The sequence below is a fragment of the Euprymna scolopes genome, chromosome 5 (assembly GCF_053919585.1).
Source record: "Euprymna scolopes isolate OS-2025 chromosome 5, ASM5391958v1, whole genome shotgun sequence".
NCBI classification, from domain to species: domain Eukaryota; kingdom Metazoa; phylum Mollusca; class Cephalopoda; order Sepiida; family Sepiolidae; genus Euprymna; species Euprymna scolopes.
This window is the reverse complement of record NC_136486.1, coordinates 82,134,925-82,150,160: the sequence shown is the minus strand read 5'-3', so window position 1 is coordinate 82,150,160 and position 15,236 is coordinate 82,134,925. Positions and strand designations below refer to the sequence as shown.

Sequence of the window (15,236 nt, the reverse complement as noted above, 5' to 3'; positions counted from 1 at the left end):
TGGCCCCCTGTATCGGTAAACACCATGTTTGATAACGGCTCGCACGTTCGTTTTAGTTTACAGAATTGTAATCTGGAATAAGGGATCGGTCTGATCTAAGCCAATCAGAATAGCAGGAATGTTATGAATTTATTATTTTTCGAATCAACGGACTATTAGTTGATGAATCAGTTACGAAGGGTGTAACCACAATATCCATATATATATATATATATGTATATAAATCCTGGCGGTGTTCATGGGGATCAGTAGAAGGACGTCAGCAATAGGGGGAAAAATCGGGACTACTTTCTCTGTAAGTTAATGCGATAATGCAGCTCGGGAGGAATCTTGGATTTTATTTGAACACCTGGATATGTCAGAAAAGTCTTTATAAAGTGACAAAGATAGTGGCTAATAGGCTAGGCATAAGAAATTTGAATGTGGCATCTGTTGTTGTAAACTTAAGATATTTTGGTTCAGAAGGGAAAAACTGCGACATTTTTATTATATATAGGGATAACATTTATTTATACAGATATTATTTGGCTATGCAAACATAATTTCGGTCATAGCTATTAATAGTTAAAACTCTTTGGGCTGACCCGTCCTTTATGTCGTTTGAATTGGTGGTAGGATGTATAAATAAGTCAAGTGACATTGATTGAAGGAAATGAAACGATGAAATTATAATCTCACCCTCAGGCAAATCTGGTATTCCACGAGAATAAATGAAGAACCTTTATATATTTCTGTCTAAAGTTGTGCATCTCCAATTAATATTTCTATTCTTTTTTTTACATATAATTTTTCAAGTAATAAAGAAAATAAAACGTTGCATTTTCTTTTTGTGACTGCGAAGCGCTAATGAAGACACTACAGTCCTATAACCTATTTGACCAATATGCAATCTACGTTGATTAAGGATATCTAAAGGATATCTTGATATCATGATATGGTATCTCCATTTGTAAATTATAAGTTTAATAAAATAAAAATTTCTGGCACAATTCCAGTGCAGACCCCACAATATTATTTTCTCTCTTCAAGTGCACAAGATAATATACTTTCACAAAACATAGTTATGTAAGTTGATATGTAAAAGCTTAAAAGGAAACCTGAATAAACAGACAGGGATTCCAACTTTAAAATTATAAATATATACTAGGAAGATTAAACGATGTTGCCCGTGGGGGTGGAGATAACACCAGATGCAACAGTATATTGAAGGCGAAAAAGTAACTTTTATAAGTAGATTTATTTTTATAGGGTGGATTCTGCCGCTTTGCCTCCCTAAATATAAATCCAACATAGCTTGTTACACACACACACGCGCGTACACACACATAGAGTCGTATATACTTCCAAATTTCATAAAAAAATCTGTCCAGCAGTTTTGAAATTCATGCATGCATTTATTTTCGAAGACAAAGGGGTTAAATGAGTTATATTTTGCATATATTTGAAAGATATAAGTGAATAGATTGACCATTCACCCCAAACACACACACTTTAAAATAAATATACTCATAAATTCAAGAGCTACTGAGCGGATTTTTACGGAATTCGAAATATAGATAGTAGACATAAAAGAGAATATAATGAGTTGTGATGTTTGATTTCTTTTTGATGAAAGCAAAGGAGGAAGAACTATCGTTTAAAAATGAATTCACACATAATGTTACTATTTATAGCTCATTTATAGTTTAATCTATACTGTTTAATGATGTGTTATCATCCACCCATTAACCTGCTAATTTTTGGATGTAGAATATTAAATTATTTGGGAAATTTTAAAAGTTAGACCTAAGTAACATTTAAGCTGAAACATCGAACTTTGATTCTGACTAAACAATTTTCATCAGTTATTGGTGTACTATGTTCTTGGCACTATAATAATGTACCTTGCTACAATTCATTAAAAATGCCTGGACAACTAGTAATAGGGAACAATCAAAATTAACAAGGAGGATAACTTATATTTTAATTGAAGAGTTTACTACATTTTTTCTGATAAGTTCAAAAAAAGTTAAAGCAAATAAAAATTGAAAACTGAAATGACTTCACCGCATCTAGACATGAAAATTGGGAAGAGGGCATCAATCTTATTCGCATTTTTTCTCTTTCTCATAATATTTCCCAATATTAGAACTTATTCTTGTCTTTGGGGTTGTCACCGGACATCACCACATGTTTTTAAGTGACATTTTGTCTCCTTTGTCTGATCGAAGACATTTACTCTTCGTTCTTTGAACTGAACATATTTATTTAATCCATTAGTATTTTTGGTTCATGCTTTTTAATAATAGTTATTTATCGAATATTAGTTAATTGTGGACACATAGCCAAGTGGATATAGGCGTTGGTTAAGAGTTTAATTCCTAATAAAATGAAGATACCTGATAAGGAAATATCTACTGTGAATCCAGTTTGAAATTCTTATAACGTTTTCTAAAGAAGGTGTAGCAGAATTAGCAATAACCGAAATGAGGGGAAATAGAGAGCATACCTCGGATACGTCTGTTGTGTTTCGGCCTGAGCAGAAGAGAGAGTTCCAAGATGGCGTCCATGGGTCTTTATTAACGTTTACCCCATGCAATTATCATAGAATCTGTCTGTTCTCGAACAATTATGCCAATACATAATTCCCGGCCGCTATAAAGGCAGATCATTGGAAAGCAGTCAAGAGCCGTCCTGCAGATTGTGTGTAGGTGGTTCTGGCGATTGGATCGTTCTTTATGACGAATCACGTGTCTGCGAGAAGCGAGTTTTTTTCTCTCTGTTTTTTTCTGTCTTCTTCTTTCTCCACGATTATTACAGACAAGAAATCCCTCTCTTCTAGAGGTGGGCGATACTGACTATTTCCTATCTGTGTTCCTGATTTTTTTTTTTTTGTTTTTTGCCTACTAAATTTTGCTTCAGAAGGCCAAAGAGGACAACTGTTGATACATGATGAACCACCAAGATAATCTGACGACACATGTAAATAAAGATTCATTTTATTTAATATCATTCAAGTCAAATTTGACAACAACAAAAAGTTTACTCAAACCATTTTTCCATAATAATAAAAATATAACATTCATATATTTTGATAAATTTTCTTTCCAAGTGTGTGGTGTTATTCAACAAGTAGATAAGTAATTTGATTCTTACCTGCATAACATGGTCTGTCATTACAAGTTAAATAAGCTGTGCATGTTTTGCCATCACCATAAAAACCGGGTGGGCAAGGGCCACATCGAACTCCTTCTTCGGTGTCGATACAACGTACGCCTTGAAAACATGGATTTGAAGAACAGCGTCGCAAATTGCCTGGTTCAATGGGTGTTCCTAAAGGGAAATTATAGAAAATAATTAACATACTTTTGCTTGTTGTATGAAATCTATATTTCATTATTTTGAAAAAAAAAAAAAAACGGACTGTGGCTGAAACTGTGTAAGAAAGCGAAAGAGAGCGAGAGAGGGGGGAGAAAGAAAGAAAGAGATAAAGATAAACGATAAAACAATCAAAAGCATGAATCTAGATAACACAGTTTTAGTGTAGTATCTGTTTTGTCCTCGGTTTGAGGGGAAGAAATCCTTTTAAACAAAAGCAGTTCATTTTTTGGCTCAATCAAGATTGTTCCTTTGGGGGGATTGAACCCTATGTGGGGTTCAGTAATGACTACAGCCAGCAATTATCTTTATCTTGAGTCACATGTAGCATTGTGAGGAAGCAATAGATTAATAGCGACCAAGCTTTTATTTTGAAGATCGCCCTTTTTGTTGTTATGAAAAGCAGTAATCTCTATATGAAATTAGGTATGTGTATATGTTTATATATTTCTATCGATAGGATTCTTATGTAAACTAATTGTCATTATGAATTTTGGAACAGATTTACTAGGCGTAAAGATGGATGATGTGGGCTATATGTAGTTTAAATCAATTTTAAATCAATACAGGCGAAGATAAGTGAAAATTCAGATACCTACCATTTTGTGAAATTTTAACAATAATATTTTTTACGGTGAAGGGTATAGCTTTTCTATTTGTTGGGTTAGTTGGGAACATTTACATTGAGGGAGTATAAGTGTAACGAGTTTGTTGGGACATATTCCATTGAAGTACTCGTAAAACAAGCAAGATGATACAACGTTGCAGTGATGGGACAAGATTAAAAAAAGAGCTTTCGGTTAACTAATTAACCGAAAGCTCTTTTTTTAATCTTGTCCTAGAGAGAAAGACGAGTAGTTTATACACCAAACCAAATGTGGCAACAATACTCCAAGAATAGACGAATCATGGCTTTATAAAGGCATAGGATACTAGCAAGCGTGAAAAGTTTTTTTAGTTCGGTAGAAGGAGTCCACTTTCTTTGCAGCAGACTTAGCAGTGTTTTATGTATTTATTTCAATTCATGTTACCTCTGAGTTTTAAACCGACGAGTTTAAATGTATTCTTGGAAATGTTGCTATCAGCCATGGCATCGATGTGTGAAAAAGTTTCTTATAATTGTTAAAAAAGAAGCTTTGTCTTTATATAGCATTAAATGTAGCCGTAATCCACTATGGACTGGAGGTCATTTTTTAAAGGATTTAGCCATTGCCTTGGATAGAGTGTGGTGTCATCAGCAAATACATCCACCTCAGACTTGATTGCAAAAAGGTCATTTATGAAGATCAGAAATAATAAAGATTAAAGGATCGATCCTTGGGAAACACCCACATTAATGTGATGCTGTTTAGATGCGTAGATCTTTCTTTAAACTAAGAATGATCTGATTATATTAAAAATTCATCCAGTAATACTGCACAAATTCATTTAATACTGCATTAAATACAGTAATACTGCACAAATTAATTTTATTGAGAAAATCTTCATGCCAGACTTCTCAAAAACTTTGAAAATATAATATTGCTCTGGCTTAATTGCCTTATTCACTGTATGCTATACCAGCAGCAAAACAGGATTATGTAAATCCATACGGGTTGTCAGAAAGTTTTTTGAGTTATAGACTATTCTTAGATTGAATAAAAAGATTTTCACCAAGAATGGAAAGAGATTTATAGGTCAATTCCAGATATTAGAATATTATTTTAGCCACACTTGATAACAGTTTAGAACACTTGATAACATTTCATAACACATTGTCACATATCCTCTAATCAATGTTGCAATGTTACCAGAAATTATTGATATAAGTCTCTGAAAATATTTTGAATAATGACAGCATGGAAAAGACATAAAAATGTTGCAAACAATTTATTCAGCTTAAATATTACTTATGTACTACAACTACTACGACAACTACTACTAATAACAACAAGGGCAGATCCAACTTTTGTCTAGAGGGTTAGGGCAGCAGAATAGGATGTTTTTCCAGGGAGAGTGACATTCGCCATAAAACTTTATCTACCGACTTCATATAAAAAATTAATTTCATATGTAAATGGCTAACGGCATTACAATGGCTTTGTAGCCATACAATTCGAAGTTAAGAAAAGAAACAAAATCAGTTTGGAAATGATTTTTAGCATTTTTTATCACTTGCAGTGATTTTCCACTGATAAAAAGTAGTGGTTTTCCCTGGAGTCTGAGTGTCTGCAGTTCTCCCCAGATTTCCAGTATTATTCGCTTCTTTCCATTATCATTTAATGTTCTCGCACCAGCCGTTCACCAGTGATATCTCGCTGACAACTGCCGGTTTTTTTTTCTCTGAGTGAAAATAAACCTCTTCAACATTCCAGTGCTCATCCAGATCCGTTCACTTCTTTAGTTCACTTCTTTAGTCTTTCCATCCTAGCAGATCCTTCACGACTACTTTCCGTGGTATTAACCGATGTTTGTGGCACTGCATATTTTTAAGGGTTTTCTTGAAGAGGGTTAGGTTCCAGTTTTTAAGGGATATAAAGTTAGAATTTATTAGTATTATTGCTTAATTGCCAGGAATTCTCATTCCATTGACTGCTCACTTGAAAACTTATGTGGTATTCCCAGAAGTCTAAATGATAATAAGTTTCGAATACTATAAGCCTTATTTTTATGTTGTAAATATCTTAGCATTTTTTGTGGATAATGACTTGATTTTCTCTAGAATTTGCATGGCTATAAACCTCCTCAGAATTTCAATATTTTTTGTGCCCTTCCAATGGAAGTATCCCTCCTCGATCTTTCCATTTTGTCAAACCCGATATTAATGCCACTGCATTTGGGCAGAGGGCTTATAGTTTAAGTTTGTGTAATATTCTTTTTATATTTTTAGTTCTGTTTACATAAGGTTATTCTATTTCAACTTACATGCAGTTGGTTAATGTTAGTTAACTATGTTGGTTAATGTTAGTTAACTATGTTGGTTAATGTTAGTTAACTATGTTGGTTAGTTTCTGCACTTGAAGATTGTGTAGTGGTTAGTATGGATCAATCTCCTCTTTAAAGTTTTTTTTCACATTTGCGGAACTGTACCTAGTTTTTCTACAATTTTAGTATTACTGTAGATTTTTTTTATTGTTCTATATTCCCTTTAACCCTCTGACAAAGTTAATGTTTTTTTTGCCTCCTTTATAATCATCGTATGAATCGCTAAGACAACGCAATCTATTACTTAGCCGATACTTTTCCTTCTGGTTGACTATGATTATGTCTGGTCTTCTTGCTTGAATGAATTTGTACATTTGTGTTTATGTAGTCTCTTCTTTTCCCATTTTGTTTTACCCCTCTTTTTTCTTTGCTTTTTTCTTTGCAGCAGACTTGACAGTATATTCTATGTATTTATTCTAATTCTTGTTGCCTGTGAATATTAGGCCAAAGTATTTAAACGTTTGACTCTTGGGAAAGGTGCTATCAGCTGTGGCAACAGATGGTTAGAAAGGTTTCTTATGATTGTTAAAAGAAAAATAGCTTAGTCTTGGTAGCGTTAAATGTAAGCATGTATTTCTAACCTCATTCAGTGTGTCAATGTCTTAGTCTGTTTTGGCGGAACTACACAGACTTGTGGTCCTGTTCAGTGGCGGATCAGATCAGTTCCTGCAATGTGCATCTATTGCTGAACATGCAGACGAACTATTACAAGTATCCTCCAAGATGGAGAACCTAAATCTATCATACATGCTCGCACTATTTTAAAGAACTGCACTGGAGTTACAGAGCAGGCTGCAGTATAAGGACTCAGTCATTGTTTTGCATGTGTGTGCATTTTATTTGCCCACATGTCGAGATTAGTGCATCAGATGATCAACAACATTATCCCTATCAGAAGCGATTGCATCAGAGAGATCATTTATGTAGATTAGAAATAATAAACATTCATAGGATATTAATGTACTGTTGTGTAGATGTATAACTAAAAAGGCTTTAATTATATTAAATATTCGTCCAGCAATACCATAGAAATCAATTTTCCCGAAAAGGTTTTCATACCAGAGCTATTCAAAGGTTTTGGATATATCAAGCACTACTACTTTCTACATGTATATACGTTCAGTGATAACCATTAGGATATCTGCAGTAGAACGGGATTATTTAACTCCATATTGTTAGCCAGAGAAAAGTTTAACACTTTTGAGGTGGCAGGCCATCGCTAGATAAATATAGTGATTGAAAGATTCTAGCAAAGAGCAAAAGCAGAATTATGAAGCAACAATTTTGTGGATTAGTTCTTTCACCAAAGTTCTTGGACACTGGTCATACAAAGGTAATTTTTCAACTTCCAGGTAAGTTCATACAAGTAGATCGTTAGCCGAGTTTTATGTACAGAGTTGTGACCTTTGCCAAGCCTATCGAAGAATAGTGCAGGATTCCTTTCCATATGCAACATGTCACTACAGTTATTCCTTCACATTATCAACGCCGGTTTACTAGCAATAACAAATGAAGTTCTTTAGATTCTCAGTGATAACAAGTCTTTCTAAATTTTCAGCACTCTCTTTTTTTGACAGCCATTTCAAATAATTTTGCATTATTATAGTACACAGATTTTGAGCAACATTGCGGATGCCCCTTCACCCTTTTATTTTTCTGAAAAACGATCTTAAAGCATATATAGAAATTGACGGTGTGTGAAAGAAATAGTAACAGAATGTCGAATAATATAAACAAGATAGGCACTAACTTCCTGACCAAGATTAGTAAAATATTGCTTAGAATCGCTAAGAAAGAATTGTTCCAGCAGTGTTATTTTTTAACTTGCCTTAGTTCAAATGTCATCAAATAAAATGATAAACAGTCATCTTTAACAGTAAAAACATAAATTAGGATACATTTCATGTCTGTTAATTTGATGCAAATTCACATTTTTTGCAAATCGTTAAAGGTGAAAATTTGTGTTGCTTATATGAAACTTTATTAAAATTGAATAATTCTCTGATTTTTGGTAATAAAAAATAACATTCTTTTTTTTCTAATGACATCATCTCCTGATATTTTTTTATCATAAATTTTGATGAGAACTGGCCACTAAGTACACGCTGAGTAAATGTGTGGTTTTGGCGACAGAAATATATACTAATTGGGTCAGTAAATGCGACTAGCAAAGTTATGTTAGGATAGGGACGAACAGCTTTCCCCACAACCCCCACTGGATGGATATATATATATATATATATATATATATATATATATATACATACATATATACATACATATATATACATATATACATATATATATATACATATATATACATATATATGTGTGTGTGTGTGTGTGTGTATGTGTGCGTGTGTGTAAATATTTACAAGATGGAAAAGTGATTAAATTGCTATAAACAATTTATTCAGCTAACATCTCTTCACGTTTCACTTTGTTAAATTGCGTGTATGCAAAAAGAAACGAAACAAAAAACAACAAAAAGCACGCACATACAAACTGCTTTCTTTCATTCTACATTTCCAGATGGATCATTCATAACATCCCTTAATATCATGACATCCCATAATAACCATGAATAACCGTGATAAGAGAAAGCAATATGACGAAGACGATTGGAGACATAACCGAATAAATTGTAAATGATTGGCATAATATATATCATTGCTGATGATTAGATCTATTATTCTGAGTTCAAATTCAACTAGATCCAGTGTGGTCATTAAATTCCATGCAAATCTGAAATGTATGAATTTTCAAATGGGAGGTAACGCCCATATTGTGATCCCTGAAAACTCAAAAAAACTTATTGTTAAAGTTTCACAAAAATCACAAATATTTCAATTTCTTTTTACCCGGTTTGTATAAGATGTTTTATCGCCTCTATACGATCGGCCTTTTGGATATAATAAGCTGTCAAAATAGGTGTAAAGCGATGTTGCGGCCTCTGTTGTTGAACATTATATGACTAATTTACTGTTTATATCCTGCGGATTAAACAGTAATTAGTATCTCCTACACTCAAGATTGCATAATCATGAAACACTGGTGTCTGTACGTAATAAATGTAGTAAAAATAAATATTTATAAAAAATAATTTAAGTTACGTCCATAAAATAGAACCTAAACTAACAAAATTCATTAAAAAAAATATTTAAAACATTGAAATAATTGTTTGCTTTTGTTTTTTTATTGAAAAAAAAAGAAATAATTCTTTAAATATATTTGCCGTTTCATAGCTGGAGAATTATTTTATCAGCTAAAGATTTCGAGCACAAAAATTAATTTTTAACTCGTACAGGAATTTCGTTTTCAAAATAAGACTTTGAACACCTTTATGTTTTCTTATTTTTTATGTAATATTTAACTCGCACTGCTGGGCGACAAGATCAAAGTGTAGTATCTGTTCCGACAGATACTGCAAGCAAAGACCATATGTGGGGTTAACCCCATATATCAGACCTTGGTCAATGTAGAGGCAACCCTTCATACCAATTGTCACTATCCAGCTCCCGGTGGTCCCCTTTCCCCTCCCTCTCGCTCCACATTAGAAATCGGCCTTATGCCTAATTTGCTCAGTAGGGAAGCAAATAAATACCACTGATGACAACAAATCGACTATTTTTGATGAAAATAAATCCAAGTCAGTATTTTTTTCGGACTCTTTTCCATGCGTTCATGTGTGGCGTTATGTTTTAAAGTTGAGATTATGACAGAAAACATTTTTCATATTTTTTTTCAATTATACTTAATTATTGATGTTGTTAACAACAATCAGCTGTTACTATTGTTGTGCTTTAGTTATTCTTCACCTCAACCCTCGGCCAACGCCAGGTACAGTGCTAGTATATATATATATATATATATATATATATATATATATATATATATATATATATATATATATATATATGAGTAAAACTAATTAAGACATATTATTCAAGTTTGAACAGATCTATTTTCATATTCTCAAATATATATCAAACTTTAAATCTTGAATGCTTTAAATTCCAATTTTAAAAACTCCTTATTTCTCTTTAGAAAGTTAAAAATTCAAAATGTCCAATCGATTATGAAAACATCCTTGTTTCATTTAACAAACTTGGTTGTATGTACAATGCATTTAACTATTTTATATACGTGTGTGTGAGTTATTTATACATTTCATGAGTTTATTTTATTTCATTTTAATTTTCTTATTATTTTATACAAGCTGGGGGGTAGGGATTCCTACCAAATGCTAGAGAATATATGTAAAATAAACAAAATTATTCGAAATTGAATATAGGATTATTTATGTCCAATTGGAAAAAACTCTTGTATCCGAACAGTTATAAATAATAAAGCTCTTATATCCGAACATTTATAAATAATGAAGCTCTTATATCCGAACATTTATAAATTATAAAGCTCTTATATCCGAACATTTATAAATTATAAAGCTCTTATATCCGGACATTTATAAATTATAAAGGCTCTTATATCTGAATATTTATAAATTAAAAAGGTCTTATATCCGAACATTTATAAATTATGAAGCTCTCATATCCGGACATTTATAAATTATAAAGGTCTCATATCCGGACATTTATAAATTATAAAGCTCTTATATCCGAACATTTATAAATTATAAAGCTCTTATATCCGGACATTTATAAATAATAAAGCTCTTATATCCGGCATTTATAAATAATAAAAGCTCTTATATCCGAACATTTATAAATAATAAAGCTCTTATATCCGAACATTTATAAATAATAAAGCTCTTATATCCGAACATTTATAAATAATAAAAGCTCTTATATCCGGACATTTATAAATAATAAAGCTCTTATATCCGGCATTTATAAATAATAAAGCTGTTATATCCGAACATTTATAAATAATAAAAGTTCTTATATCCAAACTTTTATAAATAATAAAACTCTTGTATCCGAACATTTATAAATAATAAAGCTCTTATATCCGAACATTTATAAATTATGAAGCTCTCATATCCGGAAATTTATAAATTATAAAGGTCTTATATCCGAACATTTATAAATTATAAAGGTCTTATATCTGAACATTTATAAATTATAAAGCTCTTATATCCGAACATTTATGAATAATTAAAGCTTTTATATCCGGACATTTATAAATAATAAAGCTCTTATATCCGGACATTTATAAATAATAAAGCTGTTATATCCGAACATTTATAAATAATAAAGCTCTTATATCCGAACATTTATAAATAATAAAAGCTCTTATATCCGAACATTTATAAATAATAAAGCTCTTATATCCGGACATTTATAAATAATAAAGCTCTTATATTGAACATTTATAAATAATAAAGCTCTTATATTGAACATTTATAAATAATAAAGCTCTTATATCCGGACATTTACAAATAATAAAGCTCTTATATCCGGACATTTATAAATAATAAAAACTCTTATATCCGAACATTTATAAATTATAAAGGTTATATCCGAACATTTATAAATAATAAAGCTCTCATATCCGTACATTTATAAATAATGAAAGCTGTTATATCCGAACATTTATAAATAATAAAGCTCTTATATCCGAACATTTATAAATAATAAAGCTCTTATATCCGGACATTTATAAATAATGAAGCTCTTATATCCGAACATTTATAAATAATAAAGCTCTTATATCCGAACATTTATAAATAATGAAGCTCTTATATCCGAACATTTATAAATAATGAAGCTCTTATATCCGAACATTTATAAATAATAAAACCTCTTATATCTGAACATTTATAAATAATAAAGCTCTTATATCTGAACATTTATAAATAATAAAACCTCTTATATCTGAACATTTATAAATAATAAAGCTCTTATATCCGAACATTTATAAATAATAAAACCTCTTATATCTGAACATTTATAAATAATAAAGCTCTTATATCCGAACATTTATAAATAATAAAACCTCTTATATCTGAACATTTATAAATAATAAAGCTCTTATATCCGGACATTTATAAATAATAAAACCTCTTATATCTGAACATTTATAAATAATAAAGCTCTTATATCCGGACATTTATAAATAATAAAGCTCTCATATCCGTACATTTATAAATAATGAAAGCTGTTATATCCGAACATTTATAAATAATAAAGCTCTTATATCCGAACATTTATAAATAATAAAGCTCTTATATCCGGACATTTATAAATAATGAAGCTCTTATATCCGAACATTTATAAATAATAAAGCTCTCATATCCGTACATTTATAAATAATGAAAGCTGTTATATCCGAACATTTATAAATAATAAAGCTCTTATATCCGAACATTTATAAATAATAAAGCTCTTATATCCGGACATTTATAAATAATGAAGCTCTTATATCCGAACATTTATAAATAATAAAGCTCTTATATCCGAACATTTATAAATAATGAAGCTCTTATATCCGAACATTTATAAATAATGAAGCTCTTATATCCGAACATTTATAAATAATAAAACCTCTTATATCTGAACATTTATAAATAATAAAGCTCTTATATCTGAACATTTATAAATAATAAAACCTCTTATATCTGAACATTTATAAATAATAAAGCTCTTATATCCGAACATTTATAAATAATAAAACCTCTTATATCTGAACATTTATAAATAATAAAGCTCTTATATCCGAACATTTATAAATAATAAAACCTCTTATATCTGAACATTTATAAATAATAAAGCTCTTATATCCGGACATTTATAAATAATAAAACCTCTTATATCTGAACATTTATAAATAATAAAGCTCTTATATCCGAACATTTATAAATAATAAAACCTCTTATATCTGAACATTTATAAATAATAAAGCTCTTATATCCGGACATTTATAAATAATAAAACCTCTTATATCTGAACATTTATAAATAATAAAGCTCTTATATCCGAACATTTATAAATAATAAAACCTCTTATATCTGAACATTTATAAATAATGAAGCTCTTATATCCGAACATTTATAAATAATAAAGCTCTTATATCCGGACATTTATAAATAATAAAGCTCTTATATCCGGACATTTATAAATAATAAAGCTCTTATATCCGAACATTTATAAATAATAAAACCTCTTATATCTGAACATTTATAAATAATAAAGCTCTTATATCCGAACATTTATAAATAATAAACCTCTTATATCTGAACATTTATAAATAATAAAGCTCTTATATCCGAACATTTATAAATAATAAAGCTCTTATATCTGGACATTTATAAATAATAGATTTCTCATCAGAAGAAAAACGTGTTGTGAATTACTAAAAAGTGATTGCAAAATATTATTTGAAAAAAATCGTCTTTCTCTTTTATAGGGTCATCAGCGTTTTAATATAGTGGTGTTGATGTTGCCTTTTTAGTAGTATATCTTCCTTTCATCCCCTCAGGCTAGAATTATATGCGACCGAAAGTAGCATATATTTGTGTTTGATATTGGTGATGGTTTCTGTTTTCAATTGCAACCCTTATATGATAACTGCTTAGCAACTCCTTCATGACTATAATCCTTACCTCGACACATTTGACATTCCTTTAACGTTTCTTTCAAAAGGTGGGTTTCTCTTATCTGAAAAAGAGACAAATTTTCAATTATTTGTTGAAACAATAAATTTTAAACGGTTTTGTACCTTTGAAATTAAATTACAGATTAGTAACTCTATCCAGCGTGTGTTCCTTTTGGAGGAACTAGATACCTCGCAAATTAATCCGACCTAATATCACATTCAGCTTTTATGAGGAAGGAATGGTAAAAAGCATAGGATTAACTCATCTTTATATACCAACAAACGAGACACACCTCCAAATTACATCCAAAAATCGTTATATGTTTTTACAAACAGAGCCCCAACCCGACAAAAAGGGAACACTACTTTCGGATAGGTACTAATGCTTGTCGCCCGTGTGGTTTTATCGTGTGTCGCTCTAGGCGCTCCCATCCGTGAGAGGTGCCGACGAGACTGCTCAGATTACTTTAGGGTAAAATTGATGTTTAACGGTCTCTTAGAATATAAATTCACTTTCAACGGTTCTATTACACCCACTTAGCATGGATTATTTCCGTAATTTTTTTCTCGTAATTCTCTGAAATAAAATTCCAATTTGGGAAAATGACTTCTTTACAAAATTTTACTTACAAATGTTTATGTCCGTTTGGAAACTATTTGGTTTATTTGTCAAAAGGGTATGTGTTTTTATTCCATTTATATTAAATATTTTTCTTTTAGCATGATTACTTAAACCCTAACAAAAAATCATTGCTTCTACCTAATTACGTTGTTGCAAGGATACTCTTTCGTAGTTATTGAAATAATATGAACGCTGAAATCTTAATACTTACAAAAGATTACAATCAATATTTATAGGTAATTAACAAAAGATTACAATTAATATTTATAGGTAATTAAAAAAAGATTACAATTAATATTTATAGGTAATTAAAAAAAGATTACAATTGATATTTATAGCTAATTAAAAAATGAATCAAATACTTATTGGGAGCGCGACTTTCTTGCGTTCTTCAATTTTCCTAGGCAACGCTCGCACACGCACCCACTAATGGCAATATTAGATGAGTTAATAAAACCATGTGTCTTCTCCCCTTCGTTCTATGTCATGCCAAAGGCGGAATCATTTGTCGGTTTAATAATTTCATAAATATACAGCTTTATTCTTTGAAATATTTTACAAATTTCATGAAACATAAACTAAAACATAAAGTATAATGTAGATCTTCATCAAACAAATGAATCCTTGTTCTGTTCATCACCACACAATAAATGTTATCGTATTTGTCTGTTTTCGTTTCATACATCTGAAATGATGCGCCGGAATGCATCGTTAATGATGTTCTTTTTGGAGATTG

General features: G+C 30.6%; 1 protein-coding gene across 1 annotated transcript in view; it reads right to left on the bottom strand.

Annotated features, from left to right (window-relative positions):
- Positions 1-15,236, bottom strand: part of LOC145276891 (cartilage oligomeric matrix protein-like) — a 131,823-nt gene that overhangs the window by 45,458 nt on the left and 71,129 nt on the right. The window contains exons 6-7 of the mRNA XM_080128326.1: positions 13,886-13,940; positions 3,136-3,312 (exon numbers count right to left, since the gene is read on the bottom strand). Coding sequence (XP_079984452.1) covers positions 3,136-3,312; positions 13,886-13,940 — 232 coding nt within the window. The remainder of the gene's footprint in view (positions 1-3,135; positions 3,313-13,885; positions 13,941-15,236) is intronic.